The sequence below is a fragment of the Bufo bufo genome, chromosome 2 (assembly GCF_905171765.1).
Source record: "Bufo bufo chromosome 2, aBufBuf1.1, whole genome shotgun sequence".
NCBI lineage: Eukaryota > Metazoa > Chordata > Amphibia > Anura > Bufonidae > Bufo > Bufo bufo.
The window spans coordinates 213,303,527-213,327,677 of NC_053390.1; the positions used below are offsets into that span (position 1 = coordinate 213,303,527).

Genomic DNA, 24,151 nt, shown 5'->3' on the forward strand with positions numbered 1-24,151 from the left:
GAAAGCATCTTCTCATCCTCTTTGACCCATGGTACCAGAGGGCAGGCGAGAGAGCGTTTTATTCACAGTACATTCACTTAAATAGCAGACATGACATCACAAAAGGGGTGTTCCTTAAGAAGAGGCTATTGGCTCCTTAACCTGATAGGAGTGGTTTTAGAATCCCCTCTTCCCCCTCCCTCATTGACCTTCTCATACATATGGTTTGCAGCCATCTAGTGGACAGAAATGTGTACTACAGAATATTCTCATTATATATTCATAAAATCATAAATCCTTCTCTCACAAATATGCGTTGCGTGAAAATCGCAGCATGCTCTATATTGTGCTTTTTTCATGCAACCATAGAAGGCCCCATAGAAGTGAATAGGGCTGCGTGAAAATTGCAATTGCGATTTTTCACGCGCGGTTGCTAGGAGACGATCGGGACCCGAGCATTATTATTTTCCCTTTAACATGGTTATAAGGGAAAATAATAGCATTCTTAATGCAGAATGCATAGTACAATCGGGCTGGAGGGGTTAAAAAAATAAAATTTAACCTGTGGTAACGTCACTGCGGTCATCACATGATCCATCGCCATGGTAAAAATCATGTGATGGACCATGTGATGAGCGCAATGACATCATCAAAGGTTCTATTCCTACTGCACAGCAAAGATGAAGACAGAAGAGAAGCCGGGCTGCGCGAACAAGTGGATTAAGGTGAGTTAAATTTAATTATTTTTTTTTACCCCTCCAGCGCTATTGTACTATGCATTCTGTATTAGGAATGCTATTACTTTCCCTTATAATCTACACAACACCTAACCCGAACTTGTGTACCAAACATGCCGATTTTCCTCACGTGCGTGCAAAACGCATTACAATGTTTTGCACTCGTGCTGAAAAATCGCGCATTTTCCCGCAACGCACCCGCATCTTATCCGGGCCAAAAACATGACGCCTGTGTGAAAGATGCCTTACAGTTCTGGAATGTATTGCATAATACTGGTTACAAAAAATCTTTACATCAAATCTTTACAAACTTTTTACATCACAGAAACCTGACATTTTAACAGGGGTGTGTAGACTTTTCATATACACTGTATATGTGAAAGAAGAAACACCGCAGCAAGTCCTTTATTCACCCACGCAACCTTTCAGTACTCTTTCTGGGACCGTTCTCAAGCAATGCATACATTGATTTGGTGCATATTTATAGAGTGTCTATACAATCACATAATCAATTAATAGTGGTTTACAAAATTTTATTCTAAGTTATGTTAAAAATTCATAGTATATTTAATCTTGCATTTTGTACAAAAATAAAGTGCATAGTGCTGTAGTCTAAAAAGTATTCTGTATAAATACATATAAAAAGCAACATAGTGTATAATTAATAATTACTGTGCATAATCATCAGGTGTAGAGGGTGGTGACCGATGGGAAACTCTGATTGCTCACCTGTAAAGAATAATCAGTCGGCATAATTGTTCAGCGTCTCAAATGTGGCACTGCGCGTCATGGTCACCTGACATGTCACATGATCTGAATAAGTATCGCGAGATCATATAAGATTCTCATGTGCCAGTATGGGCGTCACTCATGTGATAAATCACATAATCTATGTAACCATAGAAGCGTGGCGTATCCTAGTAACACGAGGTTAGTAAGTCTAGTAGTATAGTTTTATCGGAGGGGCATGCAGAGAGGGCGGGAGGAGTTGCGATCAAGCGCATCTATCCCGATCTCAAATCGGGAGGCACATGTGTCGGATAGCTTTCTGCTACCCCTCACCTATAGGCCAACCAATCTAATCTGCCTCCCACCGACAGTGATAAATAAGTAAAGTGTCTTAATCACGGACACGTTATATGAACACACTGTAGGGTACAGGATACTTCACCACATGTATAACAATATGGGAACCAACTCCCAAATTTATAAAGGGAGTTGTCAAAATACATCATTCCTGTCGTGCTTCAATATCAGACATTTTATTTCAGATCAGGCACCAAAATAAAAATATAAACAAAGTCAAAAAAAGAGAAAAACCTCTTCATTGCTCAATACTACCAACTGTTACTCTCTAGATGGTGAGACTGTCATATGTTCACCCACCGGAAAGACTCTGTGAAAAAAAAACAACGATTTGATACATATGCAAATTAGCATAAAAGTCATCTTACTTGTGTGACCAGAGAAGAGTCATATTTTCAAGCTCTGACTCATCTCAGGTTAATTTGCATATGTATCAAATCGTTTTTTTTACACAATAAAAGCACACAGAGCTATGGGGACTGGGTATTGCGGATGTGCTAGCCAGGTTATAGCCTGGCTATGAGCTGAGCGCTGGGATTGGCCAGCGCTACAGCATAGGAGAAAGAGACGCCGGCAGGTTCCCCTGGGTGGAGCCTAACTATGAACATACCGGAGGCTATAACCGGAGAACGGAGCGGCACCCGGGGATAACAGTAAGTGCAGGGGGATCCCTGGGCGCCGCTCTACACGTCTGTATAGTCAGTTTAGATACTTTATTCTGGTGAAAGGTCCTCTTTAAGATTCCTAGCTCTCCTGTAGGACATAAGTGGTTTAGATCAGAACTCTGTGACATCTGTATGGTTGCTGGCTAAAATAGACCAGTGTTTATGTATAATCTTGCTAATTAACGTACTTTTATCATTATGTCGCTATAAAAGGTATACGTTGTTTTCGATTATCTCTAACGTTTTTTTTGTAATATTTTAGATCCATCGATTGTATAAGTTTATGTTCACATAATTTTTTGAGGATAACAGCCAGCCTTAAATGAGTGTATCATTGTTAATGTTTTATCTATCATCGCTAGTGATCCTCCTAGCTCTAGTGAATTGACTGAAGGGTAGGGATTGGATCATCTTATGGGGATGTGCACTATCATACCTTACAACCGTGTTCTTGTCCGTTGGTTTAACGTATAAACTGGTATGTAGTGTAGTCCCTTGAAGAGATACCTTTACATCCAGAAAGTATCTTTTCCCGTGAGAACTCCAAAGTGTATTGTATATCTGGAAATAGATAATTTAGAAAGGCATGGAAGGACTGTGTGTGTGTGTGTATGTGTGTGTATGTATATATATATATATATATATATATATATATATATATATTGTGTGTGTCAGGTCCATAAATATTTGGACATTGACAAAATTCTAACATTTTTGGCTCTATACACCACCACAATGGATTTAAAGTGAAACAAACAAGATGTGCTTTAGCTGCAGACTGTCAGCTTTAATTTGTGGGTATTTACATCCAAATCAGGTGAACGGTGTAGGAATTACAACAGTTTGCATATGTGCCTCCCACTTGTTAAGGGACCAAAAGTAATGGGACAGAATAATAATCATAAATCAAACTTTCACTTTTTAATACTTGGTCGCAAATCCTTTGCAGTCAATTACAGCCTGAAGTCTGGAACGCATAGACATCACCAGACGCTGCGTTTCATCCCAGGTGATTGACTTGGCCATTGCATAACATTGCACTTCTTTCCCCTAAACTCTTTGGTTGCTTTTGCAGTATGCTTTGGGTCATTGTCCATCTGCACTGTGAAGCGGCGTCCAATGGGTTCTGAAGCATTTGGCTAAATATGAGCAGATAATATTGCCCGAAACACTTCAGAATTAATCCTGCTGCTTTTATCATCAATAAATACAAGAGAACCAGTTCCATTGGCAGCCATACATGCCCACGCCATGACACTACCACCACCATGCTTCACTGATGAGGTGGTATGCTTAGGATCATAAGCAGTTCCTTTCCTTATCCATACTCTTCACTTCCCATCACTTACTCACGTACAAGTTGATCTTGGTCAGACTCTCATCTGTCCATAGGATGTTGTTCCAGAACTGTGAAGGCTTTTTTTAGATGTCATTTGGCAAACTCTAATCTGGCCTTCCTGTTTTTGAGGCTCACCAATGGTTTACATCTTGTGTTGAACCCTCTGTATTCACTCTGGTGAAGTCTTCTCTTGATTGTTGACTTTGACACACATACACCTACCTCCTGGAGAGTGTTCTTGATCTGGCCAACTGTTGTGAAAGGTGTTTTCTTCACCAGGGAAAGAATTCTTTGGTCATCCACCACAGTTGTTTTCCGTGGTCCTCTGGGTCTTTTGGTGTTGCTGAGCTCACCGGTGCGTTCCTTCTTTTTAAGAATGTTCCAAACAGTTGTTTTGGCCATGCCTAATCTTTTTGCTATCTCTCTGATGGGTTTGTTGTGTTTTTTTCAGCCTAATGATGGCTTGCTTCACTGATAGTGACAGCTCTTTGGATCTCATCTTGAGAGTTGACAGCAACAGATTCCAAATGCAAATAGCACACTTGAAATTAACTCTGGACCTTTTATCTGCTCATTGTAATTGGGATAATGAGGGAATAACACACATCTGGCCATGGAACAGCTGAGAAGCCAATTGTCCCATTACTTTTGGTCCCTTAAGTGGGAGGCACATATGCAAACTGATGTAATTCCTACACCGTTCACCTGATTTGGATGTAAATACCCTTAAATTAAAGCTGACAGTCTGCAGTTAAAGCACATCTTGTTCGTTTCATTTCAAATCCATTGTGGTGGAGTATAGAGCCAAAAATGTTAGAATTGTCGGTCCCAAAATTTATGAACCTGACTGTATTATATATAATTTTTTTTTTTTATTATAATATCTCCATATTCTGACCCCTTAACTTTTTTCATAGTTATATCTACTGAGCGATGTTGGGGCTCGGTTTTTTCAGGACAATCTGTAGTTTTTATAGATGCCTTTTTAGGAGTGTGTGACTTTTTCATGACTTTTTTTCTATCGATTCTCTTACAAAAAAAAAAAAGGCAAATTGGCCATTTTGACCCTCTTCTCTGTTATGCCATTCGCAGTATTTAAAAAAAAAAAATAAATAAAAACTTTCAATAGCATGGTTATTTTGTTCTCTCTCCCCTCCCCCACTGAAAGGGACTTTAATCATGTTGGCCTGCTGGCCAAAATAAGAATTGCAGCTTAAATGCCCCGAGTATCTTCAGTGAGATCAGCGCATTTAAATTGATTACCAGCATCCTCATTGGCCGCAGAGGATGCCGGTAAGAAGCCCAGAAGCGCGAGTTTCTGGGTTTTTCACTTTATCACGGCATCTAAAGGCTTTAATTACTGTGTTTGGCATTGTTGCCAGTCGCGGTAATTAGCCGCGGGTGTCTGCTGTTTCAGCACGTTTGAGCGGGTGCCATGTTTGCCCATCATTCCAGCGAGATTGTTTTTCATGCTAAAAAGTTCAAACAAGGTGGACATTAAAGAGCCAGAACTGGAAGTAGAATACATGGTGTGACTTAGGGGTGGGCGATATGGCCTAAAATCAAATCTATATTGCGATATAATTTTAAGCATGTGCGATATATATCTCGATATATTGTTTTCTATATTGGGGGGGTTAAATTTTTATTATTTTTTTACATTTTATTTAATAACTATTAGCCTCCTTAAGGGCTAGAACCCTTGTCATATTCACCCTAATAGAGCTCTATTAGGGTGAATAGGACTTTACACTCTCCTTGCTGCCCTGTGCTTTGTGCACACAACAGCAGGGAGCTGACCATGGCAGCCAGCCTCTGATGTTGCCCCCTCCAGCCTCTGATGTGCCGCCCCCCCTGATCTGGCCACAAGGTCGTCCCCCCCCCCCATCATTGGTGGCAGCGGGCAGTTCCGATCGGAGTCCCAGCAGTGTAATGCTGGGGCTCCGATCGGTTACCATGGCAGCAAGGAAGCTACTAAAGTCCTGGCTGCGATGGTATGTTGGTGAGCAGCATTATACTCGCGTGCGCCGTGGCCACCGGGCGCTCCTTCTCATAGGTCTGTGCGGCGCATTAGCACTCCGCCGCACAGACAGAAGAAGGAGCGGCCACGGCGCACGTGAGTATAATGCTGCTCACTAACATACCATCGCAGCCAGGACTTTAGTAGCGTCCTTGCTGCCATGGTAACCGATCGGAGCCCCAGCATTACACTGCTGGGACTCCGATCGGAACTGCCCACTGCCACCAATGATGGGGGGGGGGGGAGGAGGGGGACTCTGTGGGATATGGCCGGCACATTCATTGGTGGTGCAGTGGCCACAGTCCCTCCTCCCCTCCTCCTCCTACTCTGTCCTCATTGGTGTTCAGCGGCAGCCGCGCACAGTGGGGAGGGAATCCCTCTTTCTCCACTGTGCCGTCTCATCAGGAGAAAATGGTGAGCACGATCATATCGCGGTCCGGCGATATGGCGAAAATCCATATTGTGGCCCAAATTTATATCGTATACCGCCCAACCCCTAGTGTGACTTAAAAAAATTATATATAAATCAAATTCTTGATGTAGAAAAAAAAAAAGTACATATAGGCTGCTAAAAGTGTGTGTGGGGGGGGGGGGGGGGGGGAGTTATTTTATTTTGAATTTTTGTACTTTAATGCTAGTTTGAAGTTTTGTGGTATTGAGTTCCGTCATAAGGGCTCAATACCAGGAAAAAACGCTTCAGTTTTGTCCTAATGCATTCTGAATGTAAAGCAATTCGTTCAGGATGCATCAGTTCAGTCCCTTTTATGGTATTTGGCTGGAGAAAATACCGCAGCATGCTGCAGTATTTTCTTCGTCCAAAATTCAGTAACACCGGATCCGGCATTAATATCCATTTTAAAATATATTTATGCCGGATCCGGTACCAAGTGTTCCGGAAAAAACGGATTCCGGTCTGCGCATGCGCAGATTTTTAAATCTGAAGAAGATAAATGCCAGATCCGTTTTTCCAGATGACACCGGCGAGACGGATCCGGTATTGCAATGCATTTGTCAGACTGATCCGCATCCAGAAACAAATGATATCCGTTTGCATATGGATTTCCGGATTCTTCTAACGCTAGTGTTGAAGTACCCTTATGCAGTTGAATTAACCAGATTTGGAGAGATCAAGGTTGCTGATAATAGCCCTCTGTACTTTGAGCAGCAGTTATGCTGGGTTCACACACTCCAATTATTGGTATGGAACTTTTCCTTCTTGATGAGGCCTCTTGCACACAAACGTTTTTTTTGTTACCTTTTTAGTGCTGACATTCTGCAGCGCTTTACAGGCATTATCATTGCTCTTTTAAAAAGGAGTAGCCTGCGGCTTGTACTTTAGGCCTTTCTGTTCCTTTTTCTTAAAGTAAAATAACACTCCCACCCAGAGCAACTCGCTTTTGTACTGACCAGACTTGTGTGTGTGTGTGTGTGTATATATTGTATTTATGCCATAAGGTTTTGGTGGAAAACCCAGTTGGCCTACAAGATTGTAACTTGTTCTAGATTTGACTTTTACACACAGTATTAACTGATGGCTGTTTATAAGTGACCTTTAGATTCACTGCCAAGATCTGTTTTCTGTCTTCATTAGGAAACACACAAAGTCTACAAACAGAAGTTGGAAGAACTGAACACTCTTCAAAGCTCATGCATCGGTTATATTAACAAGCATAAACGGCGCCTGGCAGATTTGAAAAGCACCCTGAAAATGTAAGAGCCGTATCCTAATTCATAATCCATATCCGAGTTCCAGAAGTCGTTTATTGATAGATGAAGTATGTTATTCATATTCTATGCCTCAATATGATTAACGCAATAATACTATATATTTTATTATTTTTTTGACTGATAGCATATATCATAAAAAAACAAGTTTAGCCCCATTCACACAACTGTATGGCTGCCATGTTGCAGACCACAATGAGTCCATGATTCCCCCTCCCTTTCCAAGATGCGGTGAAAGATGGGACATGTCCTAGCTTCTGCAGAGCGGAGGCATGAACCCGGATGCACACAGAAGGGTTTCCGTGGGCTTCCAGGTCTGTGCCTCTGCTCCGCAAAAGATGGGACATATCTTATCTTTTACCCTATCTTGGGTATTACAGACTAGGGATCGACCAATTATCGGTTTTACCGATATTATCGGCCGATATTGAGGATTTTGACCGTTATCGGCATCTATTTTGCCGATATACCGATAACGTATTGGGAACACAGAACGCGCTGCTCTCAGCGCTCTGTGTTCCCTCCGCAGCACAGGGGAGAAGGAAGCAGTGTCTCCCTTCTCCTGTGCTGCTGCTGCCGCTGCCGCCAATTAGAGGAGAGAGGACAAGAGAAGGGGAGGGGCTGTGGCCACTGCTCCACCAATGAAGATAAGTCTTTCATTAATTCCTATACAGGAGGCGGGAGCTGGCTGCAGAATCACATAGCCGGCTCCCGACCTCTATGAGCTGTAGCTGCGGTCCGCGGTAGTTAACCCCTTAGGTGCCGTGGACCGCAGCTACCGCTTAGAGAGGACGGGAGCCGGCTTTGTGATTCTGCAGCCAGCTCCCGCCTCCTGTATATGAATTAATGAAAGACTTATCTTCATTGGTGGCGCAGTGCGCCCCCCACCCCCATCCCAATAGTAAAAACGTTGGTGGTGCAGTGCGCCCCCCCCCCCCAGTATTAATCATTTGTGGCAGTGGCCACAGGATCCCCTCTCCCCTGCTCCTCCGATCGGAGCCCCAGCTGTGTAATCCTGGGGCTCCGATCGGTTACTATGGCAGCCAGGACGCTATTGAAGACCTGGCTGCCATGTTCAGCTCCATGCTGCTGTGTGCACAAAGCACAGAGCAGCAGGGACAGTGTGAGATCCTAATAGGACAAGGGTTCTAGTCCCTAAGGGGGCTAAAAGTTAGTAAAAAAAAAAAAAAAAACAACACATAAATATTAAGAATAAATGAAAAAGATTTACAAAAAATAAATAATATACACGTTAACAATAAACATAAATTTTCAGCAGATTTGTGTAGGAAAATTTTATTTTTCTCAAAAATAAAAATACCCAGAATATCGGTATAAATTATCGGCAATCGGCCTGAAAATTTACAAATTATCGGTATCGGCCCTAAAAAATCTATATCGGTCGATCCCTATTACAGACCCATTTAAGTCAACAGGTCTGCAGCACAATGGGGAATTCAGTGTTTTGCAGACCGGAGGTTTGCTGTCTGCAACATGGCAGCCATACGGTTGTGTGAGTGGGACCTACCAGTCCTGCTCACAATCTAGGACAGGTTGCTGGTGGCAATTTAAACCCATTCCAGATAAAACCCTTTAGATGCCTATTGACTGCGGCATCTAGGGAACTTCATGGCTAGGATTGGCGTTCTCTCTGTTCTGGCTGTTACACCGGGAGCCTGGCTATAGATAATGCTGGACTCCCACTGTGATCCGGATTTCTACATCAGCGCAGCCAGTCTGTCACCCACTCCAGGGTTAATGGTGCTGGCGCCAGGGACTGCCAACACTATACAGCGCACTGGTAAAAAATTTGGATTATTTGATTTTTCAGAAAACGTCATGGGGCTCTAAAAGAGTGAATTTAATTAATTTGATTAATCGCCCATGCCCGCCTTTAGGGGAACAAAAAAGCATACACTTGACAACCATTGTAAAATAAGGGTACAGGTGCACACACGTATTTTGTGGATTTTCTGCAGCGAAATTGCTTGCAAAAAAATATTTTTGAAAACCACCCCTTTTGCTGTAAGAGTGCATGCTGGCATGATTTGCAGCCACCACTTGTACCCTAATCATGCTACAAGCATGTCACATAATTCATACATTTTGACTGCCATGTCCCTTGCACCAGGTTTTGATTTGGTGCAAAGGACAAATGGCGTAGATGCCATAACAACCAATTTACTGCTTCATTTTCCCACTTTTCACTATCAGTTTTTATAAATCTCCACCTTAATGCGTAATGTTATAAATGGTGGTCAGCATTGCGGTGTAATACTCTTCTGGGTAGATAAAGCTCTGATTACATCTGTGCTTATCACGTTGGCACTTGTAGAATTCTCCTGAGATACACAAGTACAACTCACACAGCGAGGCCTCAGCTGCTTCTGTGTGCAGGAAGAAGTAATCGTACAATAAGTATTTTGGGCACATCATGTTAATGTAATTGTGGTGCAGAAGAGTCACCAGGACAACCTTCTTTAAATTGGTTTTTCTTTAAAACGCACTAGCAATACAGAATCGACGTCTGAGTGCAACCACTATATACTACCCTCATGCTTCTCCCTTCGGTAACCTGCTAGGGCTAGTAACTGGCAGTTCGGTAATTTTATGCCAGTGTCTCTATCACTCCCCCGATTTTTATAAAATATAATCACTGAACAAAAATATAAACGCAACACTTTCAGTTTTGCTCCCATTTTGCATGAACTGAACTCAAAGATCTGAAACCTTTTTTTTCTACATACACAAAAGACCCATTACTCTCAAATATTGTTCCAAATCTGTGGTAGTGAGCACTTCTCCTTTGCCGAGATAATCCATCCCACCTCACAGGTGTGGCATATCAAGGTGCTGATTAGACAGCATGAATATTGCACAGGTGTGCCTTAGACTGCCCACAATAAAAGGACCACTCTGAAATGTGCAGTTTGATCACACAGCACAATGCCACAGATGTCGCAACGTTTGAGGGCGCGTGCAATTGGCATGCTGACTGCAGGAATGTCTACCAGAGCTGTTGCCTGTGCAATAAATGTTCATTTCTCTGACATCAACGTTGTGGATCGAGTGGCCCATGGTGGCGGTGGGGTTATGATATGTGCAGGCGTATGTTATGGACAATGAACACAGGTGCATTTTATCGATTGCATTTTGAATGCACAGAGATACCGTGACGAGATCCTGAGGCCCATTGTTGTGCCATTCATCCACGACCATCAGCTCATGTTGCAGCATCTTAATGCAAGGATCTGTGCACAATTCCTGGAAGCTGAAAACCTCCCAGTTCTTGCATGGCCAGCATACTCACCGGACATGTCCCCCATTGAGCATGTTTGGGGTGCTCTGGATCGGCGTATACGACAACGTGTTCCAGTTCCTGCCAATATTCTGCAACTTCGCGTAGCTATTGAAGAGGAGTGGACCAACATTCCACAATCAACAACCTGATCAACTCTATCCGATGGAGATGTGTTGGCAAATGGTGGCCACACCAGATACTGACTGGTTTAGGCCTCATGCACACAACCGTTTGTTTTGGTCTGCATCCGAGCCACAGTTTTTGCGGCTTGGCTGCGGACCCTTTAACTTCAATGGGGCTGCAAAAGATGCGGACAGCACTCCGTGTGCTGTCCGCATCCGTTGCTCTGTTCCGTGGTCCACAAAAAAAAATATAACCTGTCCTATTGTCCGTTTTGTGGACAAGAATAGGCAGTTATATTATCAATGGCTGTCCGTACCGCTCTGCAAATGGTGGAACGCACACGGACGCCATCAGTGTTTTGCGGATCCGCAATTTGACCGCAAAACACAACAGTCGTGTGCATCAGGCCTTAAACAGATTTGTGAACAATATTTGAGTAATGGGTCTTTTGTGTATGTAGAAAATGTTTCGGATCTTTGAGTTCAGCTCATGCAAAATGGGAGCAAAACTGAGTGTTGCGTTTTATATTTTTGTTCAGTGTGTGTATAATTTTATATATATTTTTGAATAATACTTCCATTTTAACCTTTTTTTTTAATTATCTTTATTTTTTCTCCATCAAGACATAAACAGTCAGCAAGCCTAGGAGAGACTGACCTAATCCAGCAAATAGATGGCACCATTAAAGAGAGACACAATGTGTTTTTTGACATGGAGGCCTATTTGCCAAAGAAAAACGGGTAAGTTTGGAATTGTAGTTTGTATTTGATCATTTTGAGAGCGAACTCAAATTAAAGATGTATTTTCCATCATACGTTCATGGCATAAAGTGTGATCAGTCGGATTCCGGTTTCCCCTACTTATGCACCTGACATCATTATGGAATATTTATTAGAAGGGGTTTTGAAAACCTATATGCACATATAGTAAGTGGTGAGTGCATATATAATAACATTACATTAAAGGGTTTCTGTTACCTGAGAAATTAGTAAGCTGGCAGACATTAGCGATGTGCTAATGCCAGCTGAACATAACTATATTAGTGCCATCTCACTGCGTGCCGCCATTGAGAAAAACTAACTTTTATAATATGCTAATTAGCCTCAAGGAGCAGGGGGGTCGTTGCCCCTGCTCCCAGAGGCTCCGTTCTCCCACCTTTTGCCACGCCCTGCTACACTAGATTGACAGGGCCAAGCAGCGTTCACCTCCTCCTGTCGGCCCTGTGTGATTGGGAGATCTCGCACCGTTCAGTATTCGGCGCAGTGAGGAAGCTGGCAGCCGGCGAGCGCCCTTCACTCACTGCGCCTGCACCGTATACTGAACGGGACGGCGCAGGCGCGAGATTTACACTGCAGACGGGGCCGGAGGTAGGAGACCCAACTGCCTGGCTCTGTCAATCTAGTGTAGCAGGGCGTGGCCAAAGGTGGGAGAACGGAGCCTCTAGGAGCAGGAGCAACGACCCCACTGCTCCTAGAGGCTAATTAGCATATTATAAAAGTTAGTTTTTCTCAATGGCGGCACGCAGTGAGATGGCACTAATATAGTTATATTTCAGGTGACAGAAACCCTTTAAAGAATGCGACTAAGCATTGGATTGAAGCAGTAATGAGGGGGGGGGGGCAAAGGGGGGGCAAACCCCCTCCACTTGTCAAGACCTGTAAAGGATCGATTACTTACCTGCTTTCCAGCCTCAGCTACTCTCCTCTTTTCCTCCAGGCCTACAACGGTTTGCTGGGCTCCATCAACGTGCGGTTTGACATCACCGCAGCCAATCACATGTCATGGCAAAGGAGAGCTGGTCACCGCTGCAGTGACGTCAAACTGAATGTTGAGATTGAGGGAGCCTAGCGGAGCATCACAGGCCTGGAGAAGGAACGGGAAGCAGGTAAGTAATCTTTCCTTTGCAGGTGCGTGTGGTGGTGGGGGGGGGGGGGTTAATATTGTGTCGAGAACTGCCTCTGGTGGATCTTCAGCTTTTGGGTCATTAATAGGGATGAGCAAATTGACTTTGGATGCTTCATCTGAAGTCTATCTGTATAAAACTTTGTTTTGGTACTGAACGGAGCGGGCGGCCTGTACAGTATTAGAATGTATTGCTCCGATGAGCCGAAGTTATTACTTTGCGAAGTGTCGCGAGACTGTGTAATAACTTCATGAATTAATAATTACTGTAAAAATCCCTGATACCTAAGTAGAGTTCTGTTCCAAGGTACCACTTGGAACTAAACCTGAGTTCGGTATCAAGGATTTTTACAGTCCGTCCGCTCCGTTCAGTATCAAAACAAAGTTTTATGCGAATCTACTTCGGATGAAGCATCCAAAGTCAATTCACTCATCCCTAGTCATTGATATATTAGATTACTGGAGGTCTGACATACCAGTCAAGTATAAAAATATAAACTTACACATAATTGTGTAAGTACAAACCCTGGTATGAACTTGCCATCTCTTGCACACACTGCCAATAAGGTCTTGGTTGGTGCAGCGTTCATTTATTTCTAGTGAACATCGTGTACTACGTGAACCTTATCAAAGGTCAATGCCAAGTTCAGATAAGGCGAGGAGTGCTCTCAGAATGTGCTTAGTAAGACATGACTTGTCACGGTATCTGATAGTCTTAACCTGTAGGTCAAAAATATTGATTGTGTTACATATCTAAGCTAATAAAAGGGTTTTGCATTTAAAGGGAACCTGTCCCCTCCAAAACAAATTTTAAACCGACATCATTACCTTACAGTAGCCCCCAGTGTGTTCCTAATCATGTTTTTCATTCCTCCACTGGTTGTTGTATATTTTTATAAAAACGCTGTTTTAATCTTTGTTTTCGCTATACTCAGTCAGCTTGGAAGTCAAGAGGGCAAGCAGCCTCCTTGCTTCAAGCTAAGCCCGGCCCTTACCCGTCCTCTCTTCACTGTGATTGACATCCTGCTGTGAGGCTGGGATCGTGCAAGTCTCGCGCATGCGCAGTGTGCTCCTTGTCACTGTACGATCTCGGCTCCTGCACTCAGCCGGCCACTTTCCTCTCTGCGCATGCGCAGGGCTTTTCCATCGTGCGCAGAGGGTGGAAAGCAGCCGGCTTAGTGCGAGACTTGCACGATCCCAGCCTCACAGCAGGATGTCAATCACAGTGAAGGGAGGACAGGTAAGGGGCGGGCTTAGCTTGACTTGAAGCGAGGAGGCTGCTGCCCCCTTGACTTCAAGCTGACTGAGGATAGCGAAAACACTGATTTAGGCCTCATGCACACGACCGTGCCATTTTTTTGCAGTCCCCAAACCACGGATCCGCCAAAAAAAGGCCCATTGTAGACCTGCCTATTGTCCGCAAAATGGACAAGAATAGGACATGCTATAATTTATTTATTTATTTTTTGCTGTGCTGTCCGCATCTTTTGCGGCCCCATTGAAGTGAATGGGGCCGCACCCGAGTTGCAAAAAACCGCGGCTCGGATGCGGACACGAAAATCGGTCGTGTGCATGAGGTCTAAAACAGCGTTTTTATAAAGTATACAACAACCAGTGGAGGAATGCAAAACATGATTAGGAACACTGGGGGCTACTGTAAGGTAATGATGTTCGTTTAAAATGTGTTTTGTAGGTGACAGGTTCCCTTTAAGAACTTTTATAGAAATACAGATGGACCACAGGAACCCTTTAACCTCCAGTCACATTAAAATTGGAAAAACTCTCCCCAAATTTTTTCTTTTTTGTAAATTTTTAATGTGTCTGCAACTAATCTTTTTGGTGCACAACTCAGGGGACACAATTGCATTAACCCCTAAGTGACATAATTTTAGCCTTAAGGACAAATATTTTCCCCCTTTTGTGTTCTAGCAGTCATAATTTTATTTTTTACTTCCCAATTTTTTTTTTTTTGTTTAGTTGTAGTTTTTTTTGTGTGTGTGTGTGTGTGTGTGTGTGTGATCAAACTGTCCACTTAGGAAGCAACACTGAGTGACAATCAATTTCACATGCTGTTGTGCAAATGGGATAGACAACAGGTGGAAATTATAGGCAATTAGCAAGACACCCCCAATAAAGGAGTGGTTCTGCAGGTGGTGATCACAGACCACTTCTCAGTTCCTATGCTTCCTGGCTGATGTTTTGGTCACTTTTGAATGCTGGCGGTGCTTTCACTCTAGTGGTAGCATGAGACGGAGTCTACAACCCACACAAGTGGCTCAGGTAGTGCAGCTTATCCAGAATGGCACATCAATGCGAGCTGTGGCAAGAAGGTTTGCTGTGTCTGTCAGCGTAGTGTCCAGAGCATGGAGGCGCTACAGGAGACAGGCCAGTACATCAGGAGACGTGGAGGAGGCAGTAGGAGGGCAACAACCCAGCAGCAGGACCGCTACCTCCGCCTTTGTGCAAGGAGGAACAGGAGGAGCACTGCCAGAGCCCTGCAAAATGACCTCCAGCAGGCCACAAATGTGCATGTCTGCTCAAACGGTCAGAAACAGACTCCATGAGGGTGATATAAGGGCCCGACGTCCACAGGTGGGGGTTGTGCTTACAGCCCAACACCGTGCAGGACGTTTGGCATTTGCCAGAGAACACCAAGATTGGCAAATTCGCCACTGGCGCCCTGTGCTCTTCACAGATGAAAGCAGGTTCACACTGAGCACATGTGACAGACGTGACAGAGTCTTGAGACGCCGTGGAGAACGTTCTGCTGCCTGCAACATCCTCCAGCATGACCGGTTTGGCATTGGGTCAGTAATGGTGTGGGGTGGCATTTCTTTGGAGGGCCGCACAGCCCTCCATGTGCTCACCAGAGGTAGCCTGACTGCCATTAGGTACCGAGATGAGATCCTCAGACCCCTTGTGAGACCATATGCTGGTGCTGTTGGCCCTGGGTTCCTCCTAATGCAAGACAATGCTAGACCTCATGTGGCTGGAGTGTGTCAGCAGTTCCTGCAAGACGAAGGCATTGATGCTATGGACTGGTCCGCCCGTTCCCCAGACCTGAATCCAATTGAGCACATCTGGGACATCATGTCTCGCTCTATCCACCAACGTCACGTTGCACCACAGACTGTCCAGGAGTTGGCAGATGCTTTAGTCCAGGTCTGGGAGGAGATCCCTCAGGAGACCGTCCGCCACCTCATCAGGAGCATGCACAGGCATTGTAGGGAGGTCATACAGGCACGTGGAGGCCACACACACTACTGAGCCTCATTTTGACATGGGTCCTACCACTAGACTACCTACGGTGTGTGAACACGGACTGAGGTGCTAAGATCTAACTCACAGCCAAGCTCCCACATACCTCCACAGTGAGATCACTCATGCAGTGGGAGAAGAGAGCTGCAAGCCCCACCTGTAACAGGCCATGTGACACAGGCTACCAGGTGCAACAGAATGTTACCAGCAGTACGCAATGGCACATTCTAAACATAGCAAGAAAAATAACTGAAATAAAGTGATTGTCAGCTGCATATCATTGTGGTGCACCTTTTGCAGTGATGTATGTATTTGTATATTTTCATCCACACACTACTCCATCTTGTGTAGGATGCCAATGTGGTGCATGTGGTCCGCTGCCGACATCCTCCATTGTATGCATTTTTGCTAGGGATTGCTGCCAGCAACAGATCACTTGCGGAAGAATTGCTCCCCCGGTTATAAATACACTACAGTGTTTGGGGTTTTTGAGCATTTCCTCCCATTTAGGCCACTTTATTTTAGTTATATAGACTATAGTAAATTTTATTTTATTTTTTGGGGGAAATATAAAAAAAATACAATTAATTTTTTTTTATTTACGGCGTTCGCTGTGTGGTTAAAAATAACATAACTTTTATTATGTGAGTCATTACACATTTCTATATTTTTACTATCTTTCCTTTCCTCCTGCAGTCTGTGAGCTCTGCAGCTGCTCCCTCATTCTCCTCCAGACTGAGGGGGTGGGGGCAGCTTCTCATATCTCTGGATTGGTAGCAGCTAGAGATATGGGCTTTCTATTGTTTGAACACTGGCATTCCAAGCTTTCAAACTATATATTTTACTGCATGGGAAGATATCACTTTTAGAAACCGAGATGCAGTGAATGCAGCTGAAAGTAAGAGTTTTACCCACATTTATCCCCGACTCTATTTCTAAGTGATATTTCCTACTTAATTTTGGGTTAATGCTGTCATTTTGATCTTGTATGAAAGCCTGGAATCCCATGCTTCTAGCTGCTACCAATCAGGAGATATACGCAGCTAAAGCAGCCCCCTTTCCACTAGGTGAATACAAAGGCTAATGATGTTGAAACAACAACAAAAGAATGCATACACACTGGTTCAAACGCTCCTCCCTCTAGCACCACCGAGTATGCATCTTTGATATTTTAATACTTTCTCTGCCTCTCACCATTTATTTTACTTAGGCTACTTTCACACCTGCGTTAGGTGCGGATCCGTCTGGTATCTGCACAGACTGATCCGCACCTATAATGTAAACGCTTGGATCCGTTCAGATGGGATCCGTTTGCATTACCATGAACAAAATAAAATAAAAAATTGTTCATGATAATGCAAACGGATCCATTTTGACTTACACCTGAAAGTCAATGGGAGGCGGATCCGTTTCCAATGGCACCATATTGTGTCAGTGAAAACTGATCCGTCCCCATTGACTTACATTGTAAGTCAGGACGAATCCGTTTGGCTCTGCATCGTCAGGTGGACATCAAAACGCGGTGTCCGCCTCCAGAGCGGAATGGAGGCTGAACGGAGGCAAACTGATGCATTCTGAACGGATCCTTATCCATTCAGAATGCATTGGGGCTAAACTGATCTGTTTTGGGCCGCTTGTGAGAGCCCTGAAATGGATCTCACAGGCGGACCCAGAAACGCCAGTGTGAAAGTAGCCTAACTTGAACCACCCATTTAATTTCTATATATGTCCCCTTTGTCACAGACTAGTGACTGGGTAGGCAGTATCTGTCTGCAGTGTCAACCTTTAGTTAACTCCTTGACTCAAACATGCAGAAAATCATGTCTCTTTACCAACTATTTGGACAGGTTTTTCTTCTCTTTATTTGTACTATCTGTTTCTAAGTGTTCATAAAGAATGAGAAATACACAGAATAAGCAGCTGAGTGAAGGATACTGCAACCCCCTTGCTCTCAGGGTCATGGAGATTCCATAAAAGCATTTAAATGGAAAACCTCTAAGGCCCCTTTCAGACGAGCGGGTCAGACTCGCAGCATGACACCAGACCTGAACTTTCAGCACTGCCGGGGTCGCATAGCATTATATTGATTTGATGCTGTGTGGCTCAGGGTGATGCCGAAAGGGGCCTAACTGTTCTATGATATCTGCAACCCAAACAAGGGCTTGTAGTGAGAGGAAACTGCACAGTGTGAAGCCTCATGCACACGACTGTTTTGTGGTCTGCGAATCGCAGATACTGACCGAGTGCATGCTGCCATTTTTTTCAACTCCTGTTGAAATGTCCTATCCTTGTCTACAGAATGGACTAGAGTATGACCTGTTCTAATTTTTAAATGAACGGGTCCACATGAATCCTCAAAAGATGCCGTTTAAGCAGTTGGGAGTGTGTCCCTGCCCAGTCTAGTACTGGCAGCAGTGATTAGATGGTGTCAGACCCTCTAATCACTGGTACCACCCAGTTGGACCTTTGTCATAAGTCTATTCGGAATAATAGGAGAACGGCACAACATGGTTATAGGGGAAGATGCTCCAGAATTATTACATGGGCAATGCAATTAGCTACTGAAATAGACAGACATATTAGGAGAGGTGGCAGACCCTTTTTTTTTTTTTTTTTTTTACTTGGCTGCTACCGTTTCTTTTAGAAAAAATAAAATACAAATGGTAATGGCTGGAAAAACTTCACTTAGGATAATGGAATGGTCCAGGGTGGTAACCCTCGATGTTCCGTGTGTTTTTTTTTTTTTTTGTTTTTTTTTCTATTTGCATTTCTAAACATGTAACATTCTATCAGGACATATTATGATTGTATTCTACACATTGTAATAATATGGAGTTTAGAGCGTAGTCCTTTAGTTGGTTTTCAGTGTTCTCATGTGAATACGGCCTGTTACTGATTCTGACTGACTGAGCTGTAAAATACTTGTCTAATTATCCCTCTTCTAGACCTCTGCCATACATGTAATCTGGTTTTTAAAGATGGTGCCCACTCAGAAGCTGAGCGGGTGCCATATCTGCTGGGTACTGTTAGAAAGTACAACTTGTCCCACAAAAACCAAGACTGTATACAGATATGTGAATGGGAAAATAAGAGCTGTGGCTCCGGGAAGGCTGGGAGTAAAAAGCAAAAATGGGAAAACTGCACGGTCCTGAATGCAGTATTTGAGATGGATAAGGCCTCATTCACACGTCTGTTTTGGTCATTGATTGTGAGCCAAAACCAGGATTGTAGCCTCCACAGACATAAGGTATAAAGAAAAGATCTGTGCCTGCACCGTGTTTTGGCTCCACATCGCTGACCTGTCAATGAGGCATAAGTGATAAATTCTGAGTGTCTAGATCATGACGGAAATGCTTTGTCTGCATTGACGCTTTGCCTTGAGGTGTGTAACAGAATAATTTTTTATTTTTTTTATTTTAGTTTATATCTAAACCTCGTACTTGGAAATGTGAATGTCACTCTTCTTAGTAATCAAGCAAAGTAAGTATATGTTTTGCATTTTAATGCAGAAATGCATGTGTTCTGCCCATTCAGAAGATTTTCTATTGTTTGTTAACCCCTTCCTTCCCACTCCACTGACAGCCCAACCCTGTACTGTGATGCTCCATAAGCTAACGGACTGGTCCCTGTGTCGGCAGTCCAATATTTTATGTGGTGAGATTGATGGCACCGCGTGCTCCTGCAGGCAGTGTAATTTGTAGTAAAGTCCAATACTATACTGTGACCTGGAACTGAAATAATCACAGCGGTGCAGAAGCTCCTGCTAGGGAAACCTGTGCCACCAGCAATGATATCACAGGGAGGTGTGCAGAGAAGCCGCAGGCAGCAGTGATCTAATGAGGCAGGCTTATGAAGAAATGGCATGTCCCACACTAGTGTTGGTCTAAAATCTGTCAGCTTGAAATGTGCCAAATTTATTGAGAAGCTCACATTTCTTAATAAATTTGATACCTTTTTTGGTTTTTCCTTCGCCAGAAACTGACACCTACACCAGCTATAAGCTGTAATTGACCCCATGTAAATCTTTGGGGCCGCAGCTGACCATGCATGTTTCTGTGGAAGCCGTGATTGAGGTGTCCGTACCAAAGATCATTACACCCAATGAACGAGCGTTTTTCTAGAAAATTTATCTCTGACCTCTGATAAGAGTCTAAATGCCCCTAAGGTGTGTCGGGCAGAATATATTAGTTAGGCTACATTCACACGTCAGTATTTTTCTATAATCCGATTTTCTGTCCGTTTTTTGCGGATCCGTTGTTCCTGAAAAATGTTTCCGTATGTCATCTGTTTTTTGCGGATCCGCAAAAAACGGAAACATGTATAAATTTCAATAAGTAAATAAAGTTGTTTTGGATTTCTTGAAAAATAAAATAAAATAAAAATAAATTAAAATGTAATTTCCAGGAACGGATTCCGTATAAAACGGATGACATACGGAATGACATCCGTATGTCTTCCGTTTTTTGCGGATCCATTGACTTTGTATTGTACCAGGATCCGATTTTTCAGGAAAAGAATAGGACATGTTTTATATTTTTACAGGACATGCGGAACGGAACAACGGAAACGGACAGCACACATTGTGCTGTCCGTTTTTTTCCAGGACCCATTGAAAATGAATGGGTCCAGATCTGTTCCAGAAAAAACAGAACAGATCAGGAAAGAAAAAACGGACGTGTAAATGGACCCTTACAGAAACAATGATGGCTTTATGAGACTGTGCTGGCAGCACGTGCCAGAGTGGAGTATATCTTGTCCATAAGCTCTCACTTTCCCCACTGCAGCCTTGTCCTAAAAGAAAATGGTCAATCAGCCGAATGCAGGCAGGGGCAACTTGAGCTCCTATATAAGCCGGACTCTTCTCTGGCAGTGCATGACTCTTGTCCAGAAGGTTCTCAGGAACCACTTTACATTGGAGGAGAAGTTGCAGAATGAAGAAATGATTGCGTGTCACGACTTTATGCAGCTTTCAGGGACGTTCCCTCTAAAGATCCCTTTGGGTACAGTCCCCAAATGTTTTGCTGGCATGTGGTTGGTGCAGGTTTCTGATTGTTACTGGCAACAGGTTTTTCCAGTAGACCGCAGTTTACCTGCAAAATCCGAGAGAAAGTTGTTATCCTCATCTAGAAAACAGCAGCTTTGCAGTCGGCTCATAGCGTTGGTCCTCTGCTGTAGCGACCTGGACATGTCCATTAAAATAGACATTTTAAAACTAGGTCTGGCCAGCTACAAGAGAGGGGCTCACAAGACAGAATAGTGCCTAGGGAGGCCAGAGGAAGTAGAGGAAAGACCATGCTTATGTATACTGAAGGCAATTGTCGGGAGGGAAGTGTTCCCTATTTGGAATCGTTTGCTTGCTAGTGGAGGAGACTGCTATTACATGCAGCGATCTCCTCCACAGCATGGGGAGAAGTGATCGCTATACCATCGCTCGTCCCCATGCTGTATAGTGGTTTGCCGGATGCAGATCGTGATTAGACATGGTGATTTGCCACTTGCAAACTAATTATTTATATATATATTTTTTTTAAGCATGTGAAAAGATTAGGATTGCCCGATAAATGAGCATTTGCTTGTTCGTTGAGCAATCTGCTGCAGTATTACACTGCCAGATCGCTAACAAGTGGCAGGTGTAATACAGGCTTCAGAATTGGCTCTTCAAGTGCTTGTGGAGTCTTTTTAGCTCTGTAGTGAAATCCATCTCTATTTGTTCTTTCAGGTTTGCTTACAAAGATGAATATGAAAAATTCAAGCTTTACTTGACAATTATTTTGTTACTCGGAGCCATCGCTTGTCGGTTTGTGCTTCATTACAGGTGAGAAATCCCTATTCTGTATACAGATGTTCAACTGACTTCTCAGGTTGTACAAACTTTTCTGTTCAGTGTGAATTCATGCATTAATGAGATTCAATTGTTTTAGAATAGATCCAAACGGAAGACTCAATTGTATGAAACTGCATAGGCGTATTGTGGCATATGTTACCTAAACGGTTTACAGGGAACACTGCATGCTATACTAATGCCTGCCCAGCACAAGTCATACGGATACTCTTGGTATCTTTCTGTTAAAGGGAACCCTATGGACCTGTTCAGTATACGTGCTGGGAGCTTTCTGGCCCATACACCAAAGATGATATGAACAGAGCCTTGCAGCAAAGCTTCAGTCCCAGTTCTGAACTCAACATGTTAAGACCTCTTGAATGCAGCCTAGACTTTCTTTTTTGAGACTGGCTAAAGCAGATCTGATTGTTTCTACAGTCCCAAAGTCTGGAGAAATAAATTGTGCATGGTGATAGCAATCACCAGAGTTGCTGAAGTTTTTTATTTTATTATTGTGCAGTCATAGATTAAAATCTGTCTGGAGTTATGACAAACAACCATTGTAAGGAAAATGACTAGTGCCTGACACAAATTGCTTTGAATGCAAGGCTGCAGAGACTAAAGGTGGATATACATGGGCAGATTGCCAAGAAGGAACCATCCCTTCCTGACAGTTGGCCGCTTGTTCAGTTGGGGGGGGGGTGAAACGCCGCATTTACATGCAGCAATCATCTCCACTGTATTGCGACCGATCACCCTCATACAGATGCATTGTTTCTAGGCAGCAGATCGCTGTTTAGAGAGTACAATCTGCTGCCCAGAAACCTTCATTATTGCAGGCACAAAAGTTATCATTTCAGCTGATGAACAAGTGTTTTGCTCGTTCACAGGAACGTTCATTCCCGACAATTTGCCCGTCAAAATTAACCTTTAGGGCTGTATTACACCTGCAGATTAGCATTTTGATTGTCAGGGTGTAAGCGTTCCTGCTACTACATGCAGCGATCTCCTCTACAGTATGAGGAGGAGCGATCACTACTGCTTTCACTATTCCCCATGCAGAATCATTATTTGCTGGCAGTAGAGCGTGATTAGACAGCACAATCTGCTTTGCTGCTGGCAAACAATATGTTTTGGGGTTTTTTTTGTTTGTTTTTTAGCATGTATAAAAATGCAATTGCCCGATAAACAAGTGTTTGCTCCTTCATTAGGTAATCGTGGCACATTTACACAGGCTGAATATCGCTAACGAGCATTCCTACGAACGCTTGTAAGCAATGATCTGGCCAACAGTCTGCAGGTCAAAAACAGCCCTTAGAGGGGTTTTCTAAGTATTTTGACATTGATGGACTATGCTCAGGGTAGGCCATCGGTATCCCATCAGTAAATGATCTGCTGACATTGACACTGATCATTGATGAACAATCAAATCTCTTGTTCATCAGATGATTGAATCTTTCATGTGCCACAAACAGTGATTCTCTAGGGGCATGAGTGATCACAGCAGTGATTGCTTATTTGCTTGATCGGATGATTTCCACATGTAAATGCAGCTATCCCCCCTTAACAAAAAACGTATCAAGAACGATTATTCCCAAAAATTTCCTGTGTAGTTGGCCCATGTTAAAGGACCTTTAAGGTATGCATAAAGTCTTATTGTAACTGGTGGTTATTTGTGGCAAAATATAATCCCTTAAGACACTATGACCAATATATACATCATGAGCAAGGGTAAGGCTACTTTCACATCTGCATTTTTGCCATATCCGTTATCATAATACAACCGTCTGCATTGGCACAGAACAGATCGGGTTGTATTATCTCTAAAATGAACAAGACTGATCTGGCACTAAGACCATTGTAAATCAATGGGCGCCAAATCCGTTTTCTTTTGTGTCTGGGACGATGCTTGGACCCCCACGGATCTGCTAGTAATCCTCTATCCTGTGGATAGGGGATAACCTGTTATAAGCGGGATACCTCTTTAATTATGTACTGTCAAAATGGCCAGTTATACATGCGATTTAATTATAAATGATAGCATTTCTAAATAGATATACTTACACGTGACAAGGGGAAGGCATAAACCTTTTTGACTCTTTTTTTCTTTATTTTTTGTATATTTTTAAGTATCTGTTCACACTGCATTTATGGGCTTAACACAGACCATACAGTGTTGTCTGCCACCAATATGA

General features: G+C 43.3%; 1 protein-coding gene across 1 annotated transcript in view; it reads left to right on the forward strand.

Annotated features, from left to right (window-relative positions):
- TMEM120B (transmembrane protein 120B) overlaps positions 1 to 24,151 on the forward strand; it is a 66,623-nt gene that overhangs the window by 9,843 nt on the left and 32,629 nt on the right. Inside the window, exons 2-5 of the mRNA XM_040416133.1 lie at positions 7,418 to 7,536; positions 11,599 to 11,715; positions 19,556 to 19,615; positions 21,855 to 21,950. Coding sequence (XP_040272067.1) covers positions 7,418 to 7,536; positions 11,599 to 11,715; positions 19,556 to 19,615; positions 21,855 to 21,950 — 392 coding nt within the window. The remainder of the gene's footprint in view (positions 1 to 7,417; positions 7,537 to 11,598; positions 11,716 to 19,555; positions 19,616 to 21,854; positions 21,951 to 24,151) is intronic.